This window comes from Myzus persicae, unplaced genomic scaffold (genome assembly GCF_001856785.1).
Source record: "Myzus persicae strain clone G006 unplaced genomic scaffold, MPER_G0061.0, whole genome shotgun sequence".
Lineage (NCBI taxonomy): Eukaryota > Metazoa > Arthropoda > Insecta > Hemiptera > Aphididae > Myzus > Myzus persicae.
In genome coordinates, this window is record NW_019100470.1 from 739,415 (window position 1) to 764,428 (window position 25,014).

At 31.0% G+C, this 25,014-nt stretch overlaps 2 protein-coding genes and 1 long non-coding RNA gene across 5 annotated transcripts; 2 read left to right on the forward strand and 1 right to left on the reverse strand.

The window, feature by feature from the left end:
- Nucleotides 1–7,079: 7,079 nt before the first annotated feature.
- LOC111043082 lies at nt 7,080–9,064 on the forward strand. The gene is made up of 2 exons (XR_002605532.1): nt 7,080–7,166; nt 7,242–9,064. It is a non-coding gene; the product is annotated as an uncharacterized LOC111043082 (long non-coding RNA).
- A 199-nt stretch (nt 9,065–9,263) lies between these two features.
- On the reverse strand, nt 9,264–13,842 carry LOC111043077. Its single transcript, XM_022327882.1, has 2 exons — nt 12,346–13,842; nt 9,264–11,201 (listed from the first exon to the last, which is right to left on the reverse strand). Exon 2 carries the CDS (start codon nt 10,801–10,803, stop codon nt 10,189–10,191), a length of 615 nt encoding a protein of 204 aa, XP_022183574.1. The 5' UTR covers nt 10,804–11,201; nt 12,346–13,842; the 3' UTR covers nt 9,264–10,188.
- Nucleotides 13,843–21,872: 8,030 nt separating this feature from the next.
- Nucleotides 21,873–24,295, forward strand: LOC111042954 (UBX domain-containing protein 6). Of its 3 annotated transcripts, none has more exons than XM_022327731.1 (7): nt 21,873–22,183; nt 22,271–22,576; nt 22,646–22,834; nt 22,911–23,038; nt 23,111–23,514; nt 23,803–23,932; nt 24,002–24,295. In XM_022327731.1, the coding sequence occupies exons 2-7, from the start codon at nt 22,426–22,428 to the stop codon at nt 24,248–24,250; spliced, it is 1,251 nt and encodes a 416-aa protein (XP_022183423.1). In that variant the 5' UTR covers nt 21,873–22,183; nt 22,271–22,425; the 3' UTR covers nt 24,251–24,295. The 3 variants fall into 3 exon arrangements, with proteins under 3 accessions (XP_022183423.1, XP_022183410.1, XP_022183417.1); XM_022327718.1 differs by having other exon boundaries at nt 22,668–22,834; nt 24,002–24,250; XM_022327725.1 differs by lacking the exon at nt 21,873–22,183 and having other exon boundaries at nt 22,344–22,576; nt 22,668–22,834.
- The last annotated feature ends 719 nt before the right edge of the window (nt 24,296–25,014 follow it).

Genomic DNA, 25,014 nt, shown 5'->3' on the forward strand with positions numbered 1-25,014 from the left:
GTGTGTGCAACTATGGTCAAATATTATTACATATGTTAGTCGCAGTGCATGATACACGTGTACTCGTCAAGTTGCAGTGAAATCTATGACACCTGTTGCACTGTTTCTAATTACCTATCCCCAAAAATAACAGTCCAGTTATACATACGTAGGCACGTCTTATCACAATTACCCGAATATTATATACACGAGCTAGACGATATAACGATTTTGAATTAGTTGAGTACCTTTTTAGTGCGACCGGTCTCCTCTATTCTAAACGGTCACCTTACTAGTTATTTATATATTGTGGCAATGTACGTAAGTTCGACACAGGCACACTGTAGTATTTCGTTGAACAGTCTTACATAGTATTGTAACATTTTACTTACTTGAAGTTATTTCATGCCTTTCTGCTTATCGGTTAAATCAATAAACTGTACATAATTAAATAAATAATTTTACGCATATATTTGAGGGGCAATAGAATACTGAAAATATAATGGCTTTTTAACTCTGTCTTTTTATGGCCCTTCAAAATGTAGCTGTGTAAAATATATACAGCAAACATACTGTCAGCTAAAATACCATCGATACTACCGAAAATACTACGATATGTGACATGTCCAATTCAACAGTTTTTTTTGGCTGAAAATTTGTTCAGACACAATATTTTCGGCGTTTTTATGCACTCCCGTCTATTTCACATGGCAATTATGAGCATATGAGCAAATGCATGTGAGCATTGTTATACAATAATTAGGCATTAGCGCCTAAAATATTTTTTGTTTCATCTTATGATTGCCTTAGTACTAAGCAGCAAATAAATATATTCGTTTAAATTTTGATTTACTCACGACATTACAAAAACAAATTATGCTTAACAATTTACAGTAAAAATGTTGATTGAGATGGTTCACATTTGAAGAAAAGAAGTTTTTATTGCCACGGGAGACAGGACACTCCTAAATTATGCAATTCGATGATTGGTAACCCTAGGTAAAACCCATATCAAGTGGCCAAGCTACTATACCGCGTCAAAGCCCTTCACATAGGCCACGTTCAATCAAAGGTAACCGAGTAGCGCCGAGAAATGTGACTTTCTATATCATATTATTGAAAAGTAATTAATAAACTAAAAGTTGTAACGGTATGATACCGGGTAATTGGTACAATTCGATTATTCTCATGGACCATCGACCAACTTGAGATTTATTCTGAACAGTTTTTATTTAATTTCTATATGTAAATATCTAATAATATAAAATGTAAACATAACGCAGTATTTCTATCAGACACCAGTAAATATGTAAAAAAATATATATATTTCACGTGTATTTTATACCAAATTCTATAGTAATAGTTAAATGAAAGGTTATAATAGCTATTATAATATTATAATTATCTAATACATATATAAAACAAACAATTATTTAAGCAAATATTCATTAAAAAAATAAATAATATGTTTACTTGATTTTCTTTGAAGCTTCAGCTGACCGGAATGTATGTACTTTACACTTAGAACCGAATAGGCGTGATATTGACTTTATTTTTATACTTAATCGACATAATATTCTGTTGCAGATTCAGTTGGGTCAATTGAATCATCTTTTCTTTAATTTTAGAAGATTGTCCAGTTGTCTTGTACAGTTTTCTTCTACAGTTTGTATTATGTGTTGAATAATATTATGTTGTCAACATAATATTTAATTTGTATACTATTTAGGCAGATGAAGCAAATTAGCTGAGACAACAATTTGTAACATTTTTAAATCGATATTTCTTCAGCACAAATGCACAATTACTAACTAAAATGCTTTATAACTCTTAAATTTACAATATTTAAGGCCAGCAAGATGTGTGAATCGAGGAGTTTCTACAAAGTGCAAGGCGCGTCAAGACTACAGTACGTCGTTCAGAGAATCATTCAATTCAAATATTTACACTTTTAAATTCATTGACTTAAGTGAAAACTTTTCTTGCCTTATATTGTCTCTTTATGTTTGAGTAGTCACAGCCGAACAGGTTGACCTGTTCCTTTTTTCTTCTACAATTTATATTGTTATTTTTTGTGTGCGATCTTCTTTTGCTAGTGCCAACATGCTTTTTTATAATGCTCATGCATTTATTTGTTAGTTCCGTATTGAACCAATTTTTGTCGAGTATAATAATTATTGCATTAATCAATTAAATATAATTACTGCAGGTCACGACTTATTAGGTCCCAAGTTTTCGACATTAATGGCTTGGAATTTGAACTGATGGCATTTTAGTGGTGTTCTTGAGGAATTATTTCTAATCATACAATTAAGTACATCATGTATTCAAGACATAAATATTCGATAATTTACAAAACTAATTTCATATAATATATTTATACTTTATAAGTGCAATATTTTTTTTCAATTTCATTCAAAATAATATCGAATACATTTTACAATAAAATTATTATTACAAAGTTAAGTTAATATAAAACAATTTGCTTAATAATTTTTAAGTAAAATGTTCGTAATTTTGACAATTAATAAAGGTCTCGGCTAATTAGTATTGTATAATGGTAATTCGTTCAGACAAATTTGGATTCGATTACAATTTGCAAATGTTCTCTATATATTACTATAAATACATATCAAAATAACTAGAACAGTTTGTTTTATATTTTAAAATTAACATGGTTTTTAAAAAAGATTATTTTATACATTCTAAATTAGGTAGTTGATTGTATGTTACAATTGTGTACCAAATAAGATTAAATCAATTAATAAATTAGTAATTACTATAATTGTGTACAATAAGTATCTGTTCGGGGTATATGAAGAAGATAAAACAAACCGTGCATATATTAAACAATCCGACAACTAATATAACATTTTTTTTTTTACACACAGTTATAAGGGTTTATTTTTTAACTTGTGAAACTCTTAAATACTGAACAGGTTGACAAATAATAAACTTTTTTTTCAATACAGGTGCAATTGTTCATTTTAACATATAAAACACTTTTATTAGTTCTTGTATAATTCTATAATATATATATATATATATATTATTGTTTAAGTGACTTACATGTCCTCGATATAGACCTTCTTGTCGAAAACGATGTCAATGGAAGTCGGACACATTTGAAGTTCAATGGCAAATAGCGTGAACCTCACCTAACAGTTTTTTTATTAAACCAACGCTGAAATAATGACAATATTAATAACTCTGCTATCGGGTTTATATAAATAATTTATTCCGTCATCGATATTCTCGTTTTTGATTATTTCTATGGGTTTTGTTGGTACGTGAACACGATTTCTGTGATCGGCATGACGTAGGTACAGCTCCCTCCCGTCTCAGTCGAAACGATGATGATCAAGACACAGAGCATGCGAGCACCAGATAACCGGTTTGGCCTCCGATCATATACATAATAATATATTACATACCTACTTTATATTACAATATAAGGGTTTTTGCAGAGTCTTTCCGCCAGCAGTGGTCGTACTTTTCGTTCGGCCATATAGTCACATACATCGTGAGTCCCAGTTAAAATAGATTTCGAACTATTTTCAATGAGATGATTGTTGTTGATTTGGTTTGAATCCCTCCGATTAAAATGCCGACATCGAGATAACCCATGATTTCTAGTTGTTGTTGTTTTTTTTGTCAGGTGATTTTGGAGGGATTGTTAGGCACAAGCAAGCTGTTATACTTTTAATTGTCTTTCGATTTTTCAATTTATTTTTATGTAAATTAGAATTTAACAATGTGAATATAGTGCTAAAATACTTAGTCGGCTGAGAAATATACGATACCGGAACGATACGAAGAACTTCTGGGAAGAACTTCGTAAATACACAGTTTTGGTTGAGTGCTTGTAAAATATCAACGCGAATACGTACTTACGTGCAAATACGCTACTTTCATTTGATTTTTTTTTTTTTTGAAATCGAAAAACAATAGTACATACTAACCTAGGACGTGCAAAAGACACCAACTTTTATTTTGAAAAATAATATTAGTTCGTAGAGGTAATGACGAGTGACGACAATAACAACTTGTTATTATTATATTATTCGCCAAATGTTGTATGCTAATTATAAAATTTACCATATTATCACACCATCACCACGTATTGATTTCAAGGTTTCTGAGGATGGTTCAGCGAAGTTAATCGATATTATATTTCTTCGAAATTTGAGAGAGCATATAATAATGTTATACGTTGTTATTGATGTTATTAATATTATTTAAAAAATAATGATAAGATCGATTCACAAAAAATAACTATAATAGTATATAAGTTTATAATTTATTGTTTGTTTCTTCAGGTGGTTGATTATATTATATGGTACTCGGAATGCGGATCAAAAAAAGCAATATTTGCGAGCAGTGTGAAATACGTGTTGCGACTTGTGACATAGATGGTGCCAATCCGAACCCGCGAACCGCTGTAATTCCGAAAACTTTTCATGTACAGTGCAATAAATGTATGTTTTTTTTTTCAAAAATAATATTCGAATTCCAATGGATGTTAAATGTTAACACATATGCTTGAGATCGTTTTTAAAAAGCAATTCGACCGGTTTCCTCGACAATTATAAAAATCACAGTAATATATACTGTGTTTTGACGTACCGGCGCATTATAATATTATAGGCAGGCATATGGGATGTGTTTAATATACACTGTAAATTATAATATCTAAGGCGAATACAATAATATCGAGTGCGACTGTGAGTGACATCGATGGTCCGCAGAAACATGGCCCCGGGTATTAAATGGGTATAAACCATAAAATGTGTAAAACGAATAAAAACAGATTATTTTTCACGTGCTTAATGGCATACATCATTCGTAAAAATTAAAGTAAATTATAGTAGTTAGTTTGCAGTAGCTTTAAGTATCGTGTGTAGTTTTTTTCCGTACAAGACACGTATTTTACCGATTGGTTTTTACGTTGTTTGCATATCAACTGTTATAATTTGGCTTATTATATTGGTTGGAAGCACATGAAAACTATTATCACAGATTATTTATCCGGAATTATTTAAGCGTAGACTTATAATAGAAAACTACTGAAGTGTGGCATGTTATGTGAAAATAGATAACTCTGTTCCTGTATAATATTTTATGTTCATACGACAGTTGAGCACTTAAATGGTCTGAAAAAAAAAACTTCAGATGATAATTTAAAATGTACATTGTCGGCATTTAGTTATAAAATAATCATTAATTTAGAAAAACTGTAAATTCATTGAGAACGTGAGCTTAGAACTTATAATAGTGATTGACGTATATTGGTATTGCAGTTTCAAGGGGAAGTGCGGCGCATATTATTATTTTATTTCACACATTTTGTCTCGCAATCCATGTTACCGTTTTCGTCGATAGGATTTAGATATAATGTGACGTCGTCGCATTTGATTTGAGATCTCACGCCGGACACGAAACCGATTTTGCAAATAAAACCTTTTATTTTTGACATCTGATACTTGATGTGATAGTTCTTACAGCTTGGACTTATGATACTGAACGGAATGCCATAGTGTATCGAATAGACTAAAACATTTGTCGTGCGTGTCCTAATGACATATCTGTTCGTGAACACGCTTATTACATCGTGTAAGATTTCGTTGTTGATGAAACTCTTGTAAATAGCCTTAGTGAAGTCTTGATCGGAAATATCAAGTTCGGTGCCAGAAAGCGATGTTATTCTTTTATTGTCATACAAAACCTCATTACCGAATATGACACAACTCGTAGTGTTGATACACACATCATCCCATCCGGAATCTATGTGACTGTATTCGGAGGGAAGAAACTCGACCGTTTCTGCTTCGTTCAGTACGAATATTTCTTTGTTTTTAAAAAAGTTAGAAATAAAAGAACAGTCTTCCGATCCGACAGTAAATGTAATGTTGGCAAAAATTAAAGCCACACAGGCAACGAAGCGGTTCACAAAAACCATTGCAATCGATATTTATTATACGTCAGATGCTGTTACAGAAACACGATATTTTTTTTATTAATTTTTTGTTTAGATAAACCAGCGTGAATTAGAATTTAAACGCTTGAAACTTCGCGTAAGCGAGTTAAGTCGTCAAGCTTATAGAACACCGATTCCAAAGTTATTTGTTCAAGTCATATGACTTTCGTCGGACTATAAACGAGCATCACAGTATCAAATCGTATTATATTATTATAATACTTACGGTCGGTTCGCGCCTCTGAAAGTCCGTTTGATTGTAAGTCCAAACGTTGGAGATTCAATGGTGGAACGACGTCGCATTAGGTTCGTACAGTATTATATTCGACGTGCAAAGTGTGGTTATTAAACGAAATGTAAAATAAAAACGTGATCCACAGGTAAAATATATTACATTAGTGACGCCTCACATGACCTCAACAGACTAAATTAAGTAGATGTCTATAATAACTGCACTGATCACAACGCTGCGTTTCAGAACTGGCTTCTGGATTCTGAGAAGGAGAATTTTTCCGCGTCAATATTATGATAAAATTGTATACCAATTACACTAACGAGTCTGTGCAGTAGGGGTTCGCAACGGTCCACGCCACCAGCATTGCACTGCGCAGGCGCCGTGAAATACGACCGACTGGGCGCACGTTGTAATTGTTATTTATTATCAATATTATTATTATTATTTACCCGATACCGTCTTGGAGACTTGAATAGTTCTCATTTAATATAAGCACGGGGACTTGCGGTTTTCAAAGTTAACCGCGTATAATGTATATACAATAATTAAAAGGCACTCTACTCGTGTTTAAATCCAAACCTTTATTTTCTTGAACTGTAAGGGAGAAGATTCTTCTTATTTGCTTAATAATATAATATTACAAGGCGATTCACCCAAATGTATCACCCCTACGCACATCATTATTTTCTTTTAATAATTAATTTGTTAAGATTTTGTTTTTTTTTGGAAATCATAAGTACGAGTAGGTATACTTAAAAGACCATATTTTCAAAGAAAATATTCTAGATTCACATGCTTTTGTAAAACAATTTTTAAGAAATATTATTCTTAGTGTATTGTAAATATTAATAAATTGGAAAACACTCATTGAAATTTACTATTTAGTTTCAGAATCATCAAATTTTGAAAAATAAAAATCGTCTACTTAACAACATACAGTTAAAAAGTTTGGTTTCTACTTGAAAAAAATTGAATGTTTGTATTTTCACAGCAATGGGCTACCTATTCCATACATATTATCCTGTTTTAATATATTGTATTTAATTATAGGTTGTTCCAATTTCTCAATTTCAACATTTGAACACATACATTATATACAAAAAAATCAGCTGTGAATAGTGAGCATGCTTGGTGAATCCTGTCTATAAACATTAAAATATTATTATATTCATAAATATGCTGCATTGAGGATTCCAAAAATCAAAGTCACCACACCACTCGCACAATTATAGCGCATGCGGCGTCAGTGGCGTTCGTAGGATTTTTTAAGGGGGGTGTCATACTTCATAATAATATACACAAATTTATCTTTTTTTTGTATTTTTGCTCGTCACTAAAAAATCATCTACCATTATGTTATGATAGAATAGTCAATACAAATAAAATAAAATAAAACATTTATACATCTATATACATAAAAATGGAGTCAAAAATCTATAACAATTCATCAACTGAGAACTGCTGGGCCGATTTGGCTCAACATTTTTTTTAATTGTTAACTGTAATTTCCAGTAGAAGGGTTTTAGGAAAAAAATTTTGGTCAAAAATCTAATAATATGGATAATGGGCTCTTTAACTATATTATCATGCGGATATTGTTTTACTTATGTTGATTTAAGTATTAACGTACCATATAACAGAGCATACATTAAACAATATAAGAAAAATTTTGAACGTTGCTCATTAAAATAAAATCCAGTATAAAATTTATGTTCAACAATGCTAAAATCTATAATATTATCCTGGATTCACAATATACGTACATCAGTCAGCCTAAATAACAATTTAACAATACCTATTTATTATGTACTATCTTTGAATAAATTCAAACAGCAGAAATGTGTGTACGTCTAGCAATGTCTAGTTAATGTTAGTTTAACTTATTAAATAAAAATATATAGTTGATGGGGAGGAAATAGCTCTGTTGATGAATAATAAATGTAAATAAATAAATCTGCAGCACAGTTCAATTGCAGCAGCCATCAGGTTCATATCCTTGTTGTTGAATACTGTCGAAAGTTGGAGACGAATTCGAATTAATTAATAAAATCAATCTGCTTACACATTATAACATGGATGTAGTGTAGGTACTTTTTTATTTATACAAACCTTGCTCGGCGCCAACAACCGTCCCTCGGGATCGAATATATTTTCTAGATCTTGAAGTCGTTATTCAGAACGTACAATATTTTCGTTTGCATACTTACGTATAGAATTTAGACAATAATAAACTTTTTTTCGATATCATATTTTTGAGAGCTGTATAATTGTAGCTAATATAATAAATTTGATGTATTATTATTATGTTTAATAGTCACATTTAATTTTTTTCTCGTGAACTAAGACTAAAATAGTAAACAGCTGTCTTAAATTATTGTCTTAACATACTAACAATTTACAAAAAATAATAAACTCATGTTACTATACGTACATAAAATCCTCTATACATATAAACATTTTATTGTTATTAATTACAACGGCTGCAAAGGCCATTGTAATTACAATAATTTAAATATATACAGTTCTATAATAGTAGGGAGCTGTGTTGCGATAATTATCATCTAAATTTGGTTGAAAAGGTGTGTTTTTCTTAAGAAGATGATCATGTTGTTGATGTCTTTAAGTATATTTTGTTTCTGAACTACGACACTTTTTTTATTTTGAGTTTCTTATTTTGAAGCAACACGTTTTTCTGTAATAAGTAATTCCATATTCGCCTAAAAAGTGTTTACATTTACAACGAATAACGATGATCATCAAAATATAAAATATATCATGCGCTCATTGAAAAATAATCACACAAAATGTTAATGTTTGTTCAGAAACAGTTCAAATATGATTGAACAACATTACTATAAGTATGATGTCAATAATTGGTACCTATAAGCGATGAGTGATGACGTTAAAGTGAAGGTCAGAACTATAATATGTTTTTTACATTTTGTATATTTTGTTGTTGCAATAAACATATTATTATTATTATCAATACTTTTATATACTATTGTGTTGAAGACTTCTGGTTTTTTTTTCATATAACAAAGGTGGCATAAAATAAACACATAACACATTAAATAATATAAATATTTTTTAACTATTAATAATATGACAATGATTTACATGTTTTGGCAAATTCTAAGTATAATTATAATATATTTGTTTGTCCTATATTATAATAGTGGGTAATATTTGTAATAATTTATTGAATTACACGTTGATAGAAATTAATATTTTGTTAAAATATAACTTTTGAAATCAGTGCAAAATAAATAAATAATATGAAATAAGCAAATAGATTCTAATAGAGGAACAAAATATGTAAGACTTTTAAAAGTATAAGAGCAGTGAAGTTATCCAGTAATAGGACCATTAACAATATATAAATAGCAATATTAATATAAAGACGATATGATATTATAAAATGGTAATTAAATACCTATACGAGTACATAATATACGGTATAAGTAATTGTACTCTTAAATAAAATTAAAAACGTACACGGCCGAAACGCTATCGGCGAAACAATGCACTTTATCGGCTGCCGAAAATAGATATAATAGAAAATTCACCAGAGTCTACGGGGGAGGAGCATGGCCCCTTGCCCCTACCTCCCTTGTATCCGCGCCTACTGATTAGTGAAACATAACATAAAGTTTTAACCAAACTCTCGGAAACGTCAAATGTTTGAACACTATTATAGTATAGCTTTAGCTTACACATTTTACTGCGTTAAGGAGAGCAATGCAAAAGAGAATCGTGTTTTCAATAATGTAGACTATTTTCCAATTTTTCATGAGGGTGGAGGATTCAAAATTATTTTACAGCTTACCAATATTCACCACTCGTCTATTGATACATAATATTCCGAACTATCGAATTCATGCAACAAAATATATAATAATAATCTACCTATATTAAAGCGATACATAACTTTTTAAAAACGTTATAAATGTAAGTCAGTTCAAATTTTCACAGAAAGTCTTGCAGGAAGAAACAAAAATTAAATCTTGCACTTTGTTTCGATTTCAAGTTTACCAGTTTCGTCAATAGGCAGTAAACTGAATGTGATAGTTTCACATTTGATGTTATACCGCACGCCAGACACGTAAGAAGTCTTACAAATCATTCCTTTTATTATTGATTTTATGAATCGTATTTGATCAATCTCACATTTTGTATGATCAATTTCAACATCAACGCCAAATTTGAATGTGAACACCCTTACGTTGTTGGAGCCAATTCTGACCACATATCTATTTGAAAAAACACTTATTACGTCGTGTAATCGTTCGTCATTGGTGAGACTTTTGTAAACGGCGTTCATCAAATCGTCGTTACTAATTTTCAATTCGGTGTCTGAGAGTGTCTCCACGTCCTTATCTTTGTATGTGATGAGGTTAGGGTATACAGTTGTATTTCCAAAATCCAATGGAAAGAATCCAAAACTTGTAGTCTTATATTCGATTGGAAGAAACTCTACTGATTCCTCTGATTTAAGAGCGATTAAATTTTTTTTCACAAAAAAATTTGTTATATAATTACAATTTTCAGATCTGACAAGAAATTGTAAGCTTATAAAGATTAAAACTGAACAAAAATATTTTAGAAAAATCATTATTAAATATTATTACGCACCTACTTTTAAAATTGAGTCTTAACGTAACGAAATATGATTGTTTTATTGTTGTTTTTAATACAAGTATTGATAAAATTAGTTTTCACTTATTGACTCTGGCAATATATTAATAGTGTCGTTCAGTTATAGACGAAATTAAGATTATAATGGTTGAGTGACATAACTCAATGGAACTGTTCATATAAAATTTTCCTTTCTGTATTTTTTTTTATAATACCATATAATATTCTGTCGATTACATTTTCATCGGATCCCGATTATTTAATATTATTAAAAACACTCTATTCCAATTAAATTGTATCCAAAACCTGATATTGACTTCCGTGTTCAGCAATCGGTTTGTGTTCTGATTTTGATTCCATCGATTTCAAAACTGTCTGCAATAAATTTTTTTGTGTTAATTTTTATTTAGAAATTAATCAATGTCTTATCCATTTTGATATAATGTATTTGATACAGCTGTACATTGTTCTGTTCGTGTTTCGTACAAATTAAAAAAAAACCTCATTCCTATTCTCAAAGTTTATTCAAAGTACAATACAAGTATAATTATTGTGTAGTAAATTAATTTGTTACACATATGTGTGCAGTTTACCAATGAAAAATATGTATATAGATGTTGCAATCGGCAATACAATATAATATTGATATCCCAAAAGGCACTAATACCAATATTTTACTCTATGCAAAGCTGTACCAAAGACAAGCATTTTTATATTTTATTTGATATATTTTTCACATTTTGAATTTATTACATTCGTATCTACAATAGTTTGTATTGGCCATTCTAACAGTATATCTATTTGGGAAAACAATTATTAGATCGTTTAGTCACTATTCGATTTTATTAAATTTTGTATCAGATAGAGGTTATAGTTAATTCTTATTACCTATTAGTCATTTTATTATTAGAATATAGACCATTGTCGTAATCGCATTTATATATTTTCACACAAAATCCAAATATTTTTGCCTGCGTGTAAGAAACCCTGCCGAACACGGATTCCGTTGCGTTAAATACGAACAATTTTTTTGTTGTATTACAATTTAATTCAAATTAAATTACGATCATTCGGTACAACATAAACAACACACAATTTAAAAAAATATTTAAATAAGCTAAAAATTATTTTATGTTTAGAAAAAAAAGTTTAATCTTCTTTGCCTATAATTGTTTCTTACACTCGCATTAGATTACATTAAAATAGATATTTGTTATGATTGCATACAATTACAAATATAGGTAGGTTGTAGGCATGTAAATAGTTTGGTCCCCTGTCTGCAGTATTATTATTTTTAGTAAAAAAAACGATGGCGGAGCTGTTGGCGGTAAGCGCAAGCAATTCCGGCAGCGGTGTCGTTAATACGAAAAAAAAGGTATATAAACAGTTTAACAAATATCACTTTTTTGTCCTAACGGGTAAATTTCATGGTGAATTTAGTTTTACTTTGAAAACAGAACAGCGCTAGCTCCTAAACTGATAATATCTTATAAAAAGTATAACAGCAATAAGTACTTACAGTTGGGTACGTGTTGTCCTTGAAAGTTCTTCCAAGTGTTTGATACTGTCGAGAGAAAAGTCTGATATTTGAATACCTATTTAAATTTCATCGGAAAATCACAGACCAGCTTACCGGTGTAACTTGGATATTTACTAAACCAACACCAATAACTAAATATTCTTGGTAATGGTATTTACAACCAAACACGACTGTGGCTACTTCAGGCTTTATTTTGATTGGGTTTTCTGCGCAATAATTACACTAACGTCTTCGTGTGCCTTCGATATAAAATACCTGGGTATACCTACAATCATCATTTTTCTAAACCTCGGACCGGCTGGGGGGGGAAAACCATTATCGCCGGGTACAAGGTCAAGTCAATATTCAAATATTGCTGTGTACTATGATTTAAATAACAGGTTTTTGGCGTTTAACGAGTACGCTTGTATGCAGACGTATATGAGCATTGATTAGGTGTACACAACAATTGCAATGGTGCAAGGTAGGTTATCGTAAATTATTGTTGCCATAAACATTGTTGTTTTTGTTTTGAGGTGGAGGAGAACTGTTGAAGTGCAAAAGTCAACGTTTGGTTTATGCTACAGGTTTACGGGTTTGTACGATGGATTTTTGCAAAAACTGTAAACTAGATAATAAAAAATATTTTGGTATAAGTATAACGAGTAGGTACATAATATTAACATACATTCATATTGTTTATTATTGGTTTATTATAATATTATTATCATATGGTGTTGGCGTGTTGTGTATCTAACCATTCTTTATTTCTTTATCTTCGGGCAAATATATAATTATAATTTATTACATATTATAATCCTGCGTTACTTTCTTTGGTGATGAATGATAGGGCGAATTGGCGAAATTTGAAAGCTGATCTGATTCTAACAGACAGCCTGTTTGCAGTCTTGGTAAGTCGTATTCGAATACATCTCTAGTGAGCCCCAGACGAAAAGTCTAATTTGAAAAAAGCCGGACTCTTTTTTGACTGTCTGACAAAAAATCCAAGAAAATATTATGTTATTCAATTGACAAGACTAAAATGTTTGATTCTAAAAAATATAACTTGTATGTTATAAATAATAAAGAGCCAACTGATAAAATAATTTATTATCAATGTTTGTAATGTGTAATCAGCAATCAATAAGTAATTCATAAAAAAATGTAATTATGTTTTTTTTTCATTTAAATATTTGATCGAGATGGAAATTTTCAACTTTAAAAATATTTTAAATTCAAAACACTAATCAATAATGTGATTTTTCTATAATAAAGGCTGTATCCGCCAAAAATACGAACCACTTGTTACCCGCGCCGGCATACCATATATGATCGAGTCTCTACTGAGTCTACAACACACAAGTGACCATCCATTGTCGCACCATTTTTTATGTGCGATTAACTTACTTAACTTGGGAGGAACAAAAAAGGTGTGATATAATGTATAAACAGTATTTTTTAATTTTTGTATAATTAACAGGGTATAATATGTTATATAGAATAGTTGTTTTTATTCTAAATTTTTGTTTTGTTTTTAATTAATTGAAATGTTGTTTTCATTTTGTTTACATAGGTAATGCATTTCAAATAATAAATATTTGATAAACTGTAAAATATTTTTTAAATATAATATGTATATTCTAATTTATATACATAATTTATATTATTATTTGATAAAGTATTATTCAAATTAACATGGTATAAGAATAATATTACACAATATATTTGAATTTATGATCAGCTGAATATTTTGTTACTTGTGCGTTAGTTTTACGTCTGTTATCGCATTTTGTCTCACCGTCGAGTTTACCATTTTCGACGATTGGAATTAAAAACAACGTGATAATATCACATTTGATCTTATTTCTTCCGTCGGAGGAGGAAAATCTACTCACACATATCACACCTTTTATTTTTGACAGATACGATTTATACTGAAATGCATTTGTATCGCATTTCGGACTTGCTATAGAAACATCGAAACCGATTTTTATCGTGAAGATGATCAATTTTTCGGAATTTGTCCTGACGACGTACCTGTTGGGAAACACGATTATTACGTCATTCAAAAGCGTGTTGCCGACTAAACTGTTGTAAATCGCGTTGGTCAACTCATCGTCCTTTATTTGTAAATCGGTCTTCGAAAGCGACGTTATCCTCTCGTTTCCATAAAGAATCTCGTTGGCGGTAGTGCAGTTTCCGGTCGGACAAGAGTTTTCCCATTCGGCTTTTATGTAACTGTAATTGGTGGGAAGAAACGTGACCGAATCGGTTGCGTTTAGCGTGTACAGCCTATTGTTCGTGAGAAAATCCGTGACATAATTACAGCTCTCCGATCGGACGGACATCACTGCAAAACTGACGAAAACCAAAACCAAACTGGAAACCGAATCGCTCAAGAAAACCGCCATCGTCTTAAGCATGTAAATCGGGATTCGCCTGGATGGGATTTTTTGTATAGTCGCGATCCCGATTTCAAATCAATGGCATCATCGATGGAGTATCTGCAGTTAGTGCGTATCAGGCGTGCCACAACAATTAATAAACCGGTAACAATAAAAATATATTATGCTATAAATTAAACGATGTTATAATTAAAATAAAATTCTGATGGCGGGTATCGCATATTCGCTAATCTTCTTCGACGGGTCCGTGTTGTCAGTCTTAATGACTTTATGTTAAAATATATACTACCTATATGTATAGGTACACAAACGACTGAACACTGCCCGTGAAGTCCGCTGTTGATACGATGCGATATAAATTACATACTTAATTAACGACGATATACTCCGCGCGTATAGTTCGGTTATCAAGCGAACACTGACACTCCGCGTGCGCTCTACTTGTATTTATATCGACATTGGCCATAAGACTTAATCGTATTCGCGTGCCCAGTTGACCGGTTAATATTATTGGCTTATGGTCCTTTACACGTCATAGAGAAAGGCAACCGCTCGCGCAGCTGCTGCCTCTGAGTTTTTAAGGGGCGGCGGGTGAGTGAATAATGCGGCCAATGGGTGATAATAATTTAATGTTAACTAGTATTTATGTATTTGCTAATTACTACGACTGGTATTCAAAACGATTCAAATTTAAATTCACCATCATATTCATATGATGGTAAATTTGTTTATCAGGTTTTGGGTGTGAAGAATGTATTATTATACTAACCTCTGAAAATGTTCAAATTCATCACGCCACTGCTCACCTGTCAGAATACAGACTTGTCCGCAGAAAAATCGCGATCCAAATAATGTTTGATATTCACGTGCACAAAACTTAGTAATATAATGTAGATGAAGATAATAATCGTATTGTGTGTATAAAATCCACTGCAACCAGTTTTCGTGTAGGTATGTCACGAAGTCACGATCTTGACTTGACGAACACCGCATACCGGGTTAAGTTCGAGGTCACTCAGTTTTTACCATTCCCGCTCATACGTATATATTATAATAGTTCGTCTAGTGCAGAATCTCTGGCAATTTTACAGATTATAAGATTTTAATAAATAAATAATTAATTATTATAATTTGTAAATATCATAGCCCCCATATCTTTTAATTAAACTATAAGCATAGATAATTATCCTTAGTATCTGCATAAAGCTTGAAGACTCAGAAACTACTTTTTGAAATTTCGATTGCAAATTAATTTGAAAATAATAAGTTTATATCTCTACGGAATACTCATTAAACTGTATAAACAATGCAAGTAAGTCAAAATAAGATCCTGAAGTATACTTATTTCAAAATTCGCGTTATACTATATGTGATCGGTGTACCTACTCAAACAGCTGTACACTAAACGCAATTTAATTTAAATTAGTTTTAGGTAAATTTATTCGTTTTCTCATTTAAATTTCATGATTTAATATGTTTGTTAAAATATTTGAACGATAATTTACCAATTCAATGATATTCTTTCTTATTAAAACTATATTATTATAGATTTTATATATTTATTCATCACTGTTTTCAATTGTTATTTTTTTAACATAATACCATTGAGTATAGATAGTACTATCTATACTTAATTATAAATACACTATTTAACAATTTTAATTTTAGAGTGTTTTCATTTTTTTGTATAATTTAGTCGACAATACATAATATTGAAGTATTGTAATAGGTGTAAGTACTTATAGGAATAATAATATAATAATGTAAGTATAAATACTAAGTAGTATGTATTACTAATTAATAGGCCACAGATTTATATGTGTTTTTTTAAAATATTTTTTATACAACAATAATATGTTTATTAATATGTACTAAAAAACTCAAATATGTAATAATCAGTAATCACTAATGTGATTTATTTATTGAAATTATGCCTTATATGACCTAACCTAAATTATCTTAACAATTAAAAAAATATTTAAAATAAAAAATTGATATTAAATGTACATAAATATTTAATAACACATCTTGAATAAATTAATGAAACACATTTCGCAGTCTTTTCAGATTCAGTTGAACAGAGTTTCGACATGAATTGAGTAATATTATAGTAAATAAATAAATTGCTGTTCTACTCAACGCTTACATAAAACGAACAAACACTGACTAAACCATAAACCTGCATGTACCTACTACAGCTCGTCGAGCTCATAATCGTCAACTTTTCGGATATCTGCAAGAATATGAAGAATACAAATGAATTGATACTTCGATAACATATCTTGTATTTCATCTGATAAAATGTTATCTAGAAATAATTTGATAAAATGCTTAAAAGGATATTAGTCTAAACATGTGAGAAAAAATGGAATCCTTGTAAAATATGTAAGAACATGTATTTATCCTTTTTATCTTATCCATCACGAATTATGAAAAATATATAAAATGAAATATTGATCATTCAATTGAAAATCGTGTGAAACTAATCTACCAAGTCAAAGTCAAAATATGAATCTACGTATCAATCAGTGTCCTGCCAATTATATATTTTATTCCATAATATTATGATATGCGAATAGGAAGGAAATGCATATTCAAACATAATCACCATCAGTTTGCTGTAACGAAATTCATTCCTCCATGGACTGTATAAATTGGTTCTCACGACTAATTGATGACCTGTAGAAGAAGGCCTATTCCTCAAAACCTCAAAATCCTTATTAATGACCTTGTTCACTATAAAAAAAGTACTTTTTACTCGAAAGTTGACCCAATTACAGATAAAATACATATTTACGGTATATAATATTAATTCATAACACAATAATATCATATACTTCGATAATAGAAGGGGTCTGTGCAATTACCAGACAGCTCCATTTTTCAAAACTTTTCGAGGAACACAAAAAAACCTTCAGAGCTATCTGGTTTTTTAACGGAAAAAAACCAGACAGCTCCCAATTACATTATATTTCCTATATGGGTGGTCGGATTTGTCTTGTTACTGTACAGAAAGACTCATAATTTTTTGCTTTATCAAGTTCAATTAAAACCCGATTTTGAAAAAATATGGAGTTGCCTGGTTATTGCAAAGACTCCTTCTATAATTAATAATACAAAATGTATTAATAATTATTAATAATCATTCATTATTAATTTTCTTATCATCATATTATTTAATTAGAAATTATAGCTAATCATTATGCTTCCAAATACTGAACTCTTTGATACGATCAAAGAAATTTTCTATGCACTAAAATGATTGATTTTGTAAATCAAGTGATCAATTTATCAATCAATGTTATCCACTTATCTATAGATAATAAATCTAGATCAACATCACTCCTCGTTATCTATTAGCTATAATTATTCTAAATACAAATTCTATCGGCCTGGAATAAGTGTTTTCAACAATTTTGACAAAGCTCATTACTTTTGTATTTCTCTTGAGTTAATCATCTATGTTTGTTCCAAGTTATTAATGGGGTTATATCTTTTGATGAAATTATGAATGAGCTTTATGAAATAATATTTGGAATTATTAATAAATAATATGTTTCCAAATCTGAACACTCTAATTCTAAATGTCCTCCTTGATATTGTAAGGAGTAAGAACTTATTAACCTAATTCGTTTAAAAAATCTAAATCTGAAATCTGAAATTTAAGAACAAATATGTTACAAAGTATACTAGGATTACTAATTCTTCCTAGGTACTTCATCGATTTACAAATGTCAGTATTAAAGATTATATAGAAAATAGATATCTTAACGATGACATTATTACATAAGTACACTATTTTGTCACTTAAAAATCTCAACTTTATCAACAAAACTATTAGGTATAATTCATCAAATTATTTAAAAAGTTATATTTAAGTATCTACCTAAAGCAAGAACTACTGAGGTCTGAGAATTGTTATTCCGAGTAACACGGCGTAACATATAGGCAAAATAGGTACGTTACTGTGCAGAAGAACAATGGTAAAAATGAAAAATGTACTCATTGGCCATTGCAATACGGATTAAAGTGCTATTATATTTTGATTTGAGATTTCATCATGTTTTTTTTAAAGATTTTGTGTTGTAAGTCACTTTGATGAACGTTTTTATTCAGCTGATATTATACCTTAATATAATGTTTACGGGTTATACCTATTGTTCGTTTTTTTAGAAATATTATATCATATTAATTTTGTATTTGATTTGTTGTTGAATTAGTTTTGGATAGAAGCATAGTATTATATACTTATGTGTGTGTACTTACTGCGTTTATTTTACTAGAATTGTATACAAATGATATAGGAAGTAATATTAAATTGTTAGCCATACTAATATTATACATATCTAGTAGGTACATACAATAATCAATGTGTTCGCACAAGTCATCACACCGAACCGTCACTTCCACCAAGTGCAGTCGTGGCAACCCGAACTCATTCCGTGGTAGAGAAATTAAACACCGTTCGGGCAGCTGGAACGGACAGTGTACGGGTATAAATGTGTATAATATTTGACCCATCTCAAAATTCAAAAGTCTGTTATAGGTTTATTTATACCTTTGGGCAGCAGTATTCTAAATCTGCACGGAAGTATTGTCATTCAACTACGATTATAAAAAACGAACGCTATGACGATTTTGGTCGAACATCTTAGAAAATATGCATTATATTTACCCAATATTAGATTCAAAAAGACGTTAAGGTTTGTTTATGCTTTCGCGCAGCTGCAGTATAAATGTATAATACATCTGCACTAAAGTATATTATCAACCACGCGGTGGCAGTATTGACATTCGACAACAAAACTTATCGTGCTCGCACAACGTGTTGCGTAATACTTTTGTTATTTTATTGATTAAAAGCTACAAAATCGTAGAACATTAATTGCCGAAACCATAATTTTTTGACAAACTAAACCAGTATAGCGTAATAATATGGGAATGTTAGAAACGGAGTTAGAACGTATTGTTTTACATATACGTTACCTCGATAACGCCACATACGATTTTTAGACATTTTTTTTTTTGTTAATATTTTTTATACCTATGCAATATTAGTATGAACTGCATGGCCATATCCAAATATGTACGCATTTAGTTTTCGCCCCACAAACAAAAAATGGAGCGGTGCTAAACAAAATGTTAACTGGTATACGTACCCCCCCCCCCCCCATGAGAATCGATGGCGTCAAGGGAATTTTTCTAATTAATTGTAATCGTTTATAAACATAAAATACCATAGAAATACAGTAAACAATTATAAATAATAAAAAACTAAAGAAATCAAAAAATTCCGCTTCTTTTTTTTCTAGGTTTTTTAGGTTTTTTAGGTTATTTTTCATTATTCTTTAGTCTTGTACTTTTATAACTGTGTACGTTATTTTTTTATATGTTAGTAAACGATTTATACATATTAACTTTTAACTTGTTTTATGGTTTTTACTTTTTGTTGAATGTGGAATAAATAAATAGGGGGGATCCATATTCCAACAAGTTCCAACAAGAGTTCAATAATACCCAACAAGTATTTGAACATTGTTGAAAGGTTTTTGAAAAGTTCTGCTTGCATTGTAATGCTCACCTCAAGCATCTACACATTTGTACTTGGACGTAAGGTCACGCCGGTAAAGATTGAGCATAGGATATTTTATGCGACGTTGACAACATTTTGCAATTTATCTGTTATTTTCACGAATAATTACACCAATTATTAGGATTCCAAACTTAAACAAGCCACACGCTATGGGCCGAGCCCAGCTTTATTGAAAATGTTATCGACAAAATTAGAATTTTATATAAAAGCTTTCGACCAATTATAGTCAAATCGTAAGAACACGGAATCTCTACTATATTATATTTAAGCCAACTTGGAAATAGATATCCAGGTACATCTGTACAATGTAATATTATTATCAAATAGGTAAATCGGTAGATCTATGAAATTTGACAATTATTGACTATAAAGTGATGTCATTTTTTTAACTCTTACCATATTTGTTTGATAAAATGGTTCAAAATTGGAAATGGCAACATTTCAGAGTTTCTTATATGTTCAATAGTGTAGGTTTTCTTTTGTATTTCAATATTCTTTGATACGCCGACAAATTTGATCAATCGAGTCGTAAAAAAGGTGTTTTATGCTCAATCGTGTTGCAGCCGGTCGCACGAATTTCGAAAATGGCCATAAAAAGTCCTGCGAATCTAAATTAAGTGATCGAAAGAAACACCCTGCCACCAGAGGGTTCTCGTTGGTAGTGCTGGGGTATAGTATGTCAAACAATAGGTTCTATCATTCCCCCTTCTTACACTACTGGTTTAGTACCTATATTGTTTATACTTAAGTTTGCCAACAAATTACGGTTTCGACAAACGTTCCAAGATCTCGTAGCCTAAAGCTTTTAATCAATAAAGTCACATAGGTAATCACTACATACTATGATACTGATACTTACATAATATAGGTAGGTGTAGATTAGGCTAACCTATGCTTTTCGTATGAGCGTAAACCGTTATTACATAATAATATGTTCTATATATCTTTCTTACATCATTCTGTCTCGGGTCGCATGCGACAACGTATTGCGCTCACGATAAGTACCGTTCGAGTCGAGTAATTGTGCCAACGGGACTCTGAACACTGGTAAATAAATTTATAATAGGTATTGGTATAATTATTAATCATACCTATTAATTATTATTAGGATCACGATTATTATTCGTATTTGGGATGTTCATTGAATCTCGGTTGCTATTTGAAACCTCGTTTCTGATACCTGGTCGTTTTCGTCGATGATAAGTGATAACTGATAACAGGGGTCATGCGTAGTAACGTTCTCGCGTCCATGAACATAATAATAATAATATCGTAAATATTGTAATACACCAATGCACGGTGACAAACGTAGAAGAATATACGTAATTTATTATTACTATAGCTACCGAGCATTACTATATTAATTACACGTTATCCGTCTTAAGTTCGTCATCATCGTCGTCGTCGTTCTCACGGTCAGCTTCGACGATAATAAAAATAAATAACAACACCCAATACTATTATTATGGTTTTTCGAACCCCGATCGCATCGTCCGTCCCGCATAGGCGGAATCACCGTGAGCAGCTGTAATGACATTTCAAGAACAGGTCGTCCCGCCTCCGTCGAACAACGACACATCCACGGTCGGGTGTCTGCACGGTCTGTCCACGTTCGCCAAGCTCTACACGCTCACCGTACTCGACGACTGTTTCTCGGTGTCGGACCTGCGCGCCGTGGTCGTTCGGGCCCTGTGCGACACACTGCACTTTGTCAGCTTCGACCGATTCCAGATAGACATATTCAACTCGTTAGTGCTGTTCGAGTGTCTGCTGCTCGTCCTGTTGATATTCGTGTGGAGCAAGTACAGCGGAGACATCTACGAGCGTTTCCTGTCCACCGGTTAGTAACACATCATTTTTGGAACGTTCGACAGTCAGTTGGTCCGAATTGGTAGTTCCTCACTAAACGTCGCGTTTGTTTTTTCAGACACGGTGGTCGATGAACTGAGGGAGGACGTGTCCCAGTTGAAGTTGCCCAAATCGTACACCCCGCGCATATAATGAGCGACAAATTGAAAAAATTTTTCCAAAAAAAAAAGGCCGACGTGAAGTTCAAAAGAGCGGGGCCCGGTCACCGTCTAAATGAAGGCGCCGCCACAGCCAAGACTGTGGCCAAACCAGGCGAGACCTCTCGCGCCTGTAGGGTTGAACCTACCGATGAAGCCAAACAAGCGGCGGCTGCAGCCTTGGCCCGATTTGAGAGTAAAAAGACCACCACTGGCCCTCTCAACATGTGAGTATAATATCATACCGCATTAGGCGGTCCATTGCAAGAATAATTTTTAATATAATATGTTGCAAGCGGGTACAATTTTGGTTTTCAGTTCGTTGGCTGCCATCAAGTCGAGAGCTAGAAAAGAAATGGAAGCCGAAAAAAAAAACATGGATCATAACATAGATTCATTTTCATATTCACAAGAAGAAAATACGAGTGCTGAAGTCCCTAGCCAATTAGCTACTAGTGGTATTTTTTTCCAATGCCCGATGATAGGCGAGTTTTAATTTTATATTTATTAAATTTATTGGATTAGTAAAAAAAATTTTTTAATAAAATCAATTGCATTTAGGCTTGGAAGTCTTGCCACAAGAAGAATGGCATATAAAAATAGAAGAATTTATTAAAGAACAAATGAAAGATGATCCTATACTACAATCGATTTTACTAATCCAAAACTGCAATCACAATAGGACTAAGGTAAAATAAAATCTTTAAACTTGTACTACAGAATTAATTAAACCATTTTACTAATAATTTTCTGTTAAAAAGGTTGAAGAGTGCATTAAGTTGCTGGTAACATATGCAGAAAATATTATTAGGAATAAAGATGAAGAAAAGTATCGAAAAGTCAGATTAACGAATAAAACATTTGTGGAAAAAGTGTTGCCAATTAAGGGAGCTATTGAGTTCTTAGAATCTATTGGTTTTGTTAAAAAAAGACTTATGTACCAGGAACAAGAAGAAGATTTCTTAGTTTTTCCAGAAGAATGTTTAAGTAATTTAGCCTCAGTGCAGACTACTGTGGACGATCTGCAGTCTGCAGAACGCATTCAATTGGTCTTGGATAGAAATGCTCAGGTTCTTTTACCATCACAGGCATCAAAACAAGTGTCACTACCTCCAGAGTTTTTCATAGTCTCTACTGCTGAAATAAAAGCAGAATACCAAAAAAGGTAAGTACCATAAATAATTTAAATTGTCTTTAAGTTATTCAAAACAAAAAAAAACAGCTCCAACTTAAAAAGTTATTTCCTATTTATTATGAAAATGTTGTTAAGCTACTGCCTAGAATAATATCTCAGTAAGTTAGTTCCATGCAAAAGCATTTTTATTTATGAATTACGGGTAGTGGGGGTATTGGGGCAAGCGTTCATAATAAATAAAAAGGCACTTTTTTCTAATGAAAAAAATTCAGAATATACTCAAACTTTAAATGATACAATTTAATTATCTTATTTTAGGACTGAAAAATTGGAAAGTGAAATGATTCTGAAAACTAAAAACATGCGTATGAAGGAACAAAATAGATATAAATCAAATTACAAGTACTGTTTGATTCGAGTGAAGTTTCCAGACTGTTTGATTTTACAGGTGAACTTGCATTCAATATAATTTATTTTAAATGAAATTTATTTAATGTTTTTTAATTTATCCGATCAGGGAACATTTAGTGTCAATGAGCACTTGTCCGACGTACTTGAATTTGTTAAAGAAAGTGTATTTGACGAAGAACGTCCATTCAAACTGATACTGCCTAGTGGAAGTACATTTAGTAGCGAGCATGAGAACATGACCTTAAGTGAATTGAACTTGGTACCTACCACTGTTTTACTCTTCACAAACGATCCGCCTGAAAATAATGAGGAACATCCCTATTTAAAAGACGAGCTCATGGCATTGGTTCAGTAAAATATACTAATTACATTTTTTTTTTTAATCAATTGTGATAAATTTCAATAACCAATTTAATTGTGTATTGTTTAACTTATACTTGGGTACAATCAATGGATATATTTAATTAGTTTCGTTTTGACTTTGTTAAATATAATATAATTTATTTCTTACTTTGTGATAAATGAAAAAAAAAATGTAACATAACTTTTCTGTTAATTTCTTTATATTGCTTCATCTTTACCAGCCACATATCCTTAAAACACTGCATAGAAATTATTATTGTTATTTTGATCCTTTTGATAAGGTTAACATTATATTTCTAATTTTAATATTATATTAAATTTTCATTTGAAAAATAAGTATTATGTACATGTATATTAAAATTTATTTTCAGAATGTATTCAGCAATTATTAAAACATATTATTGTAATATTGTGTATTATTATGGTAAAATAAATTAACAATTTATAAACATTTCAAATCTTTTTTCAACCAAAAATAATTGTGGTACGGGTGAGAAATATAAAATTAAAAAATGTTGCATATACCTTATGATTACATTTTAATGTGTAAGTTCTAAAATTTTTAGATACCATTGAAGTTGAACACTGGCAGTAGCAGATGTAAGAGTTTGATTTTTTTTTGGTGGAAGCGGGGGCATATTTTTCAATGCAATATTAGTTTAATATTTTTAAGAACACAAATTATTTATTAGTACATTGGAAATGTAAATAATTAATTATAATAATGTAGAATAATTGAATATAAGTAAAAGAGTT

Excerpts from the sequence above, each read along its gene's own strand:
- LOC111043077 (XM_022327882.1), bottom strand. The coding sequence starts at position 10,803 with ATGATTTTTCTAAAATATTTTTGTTCAGTTTTAATCTTTATAAGCTTA.
- LOC111042954 (XM_022327718.1), top strand. The coding sequence starts at position 22,344 with ATGAGCGACAAATTGAAAAAATTTTTCCAAAAAAAAAAGGCCGACGTG. Across the intron at positions 22,577-22,667 it reads ACCACTGGCCCTCTCAACAT|TTCGTTGGCTGCCATCAAGT; the intron begins GTGAGTATAATA and ends TTTGGTTTTCAG. Across the intron at positions 23,039-23,110 it reads GCAATCACAATAGGACTAAG|GTTGAAGAGTGCATTAAGTT; the intron begins GTAAAATAAAAT and ends TCTGTTAAAAAG.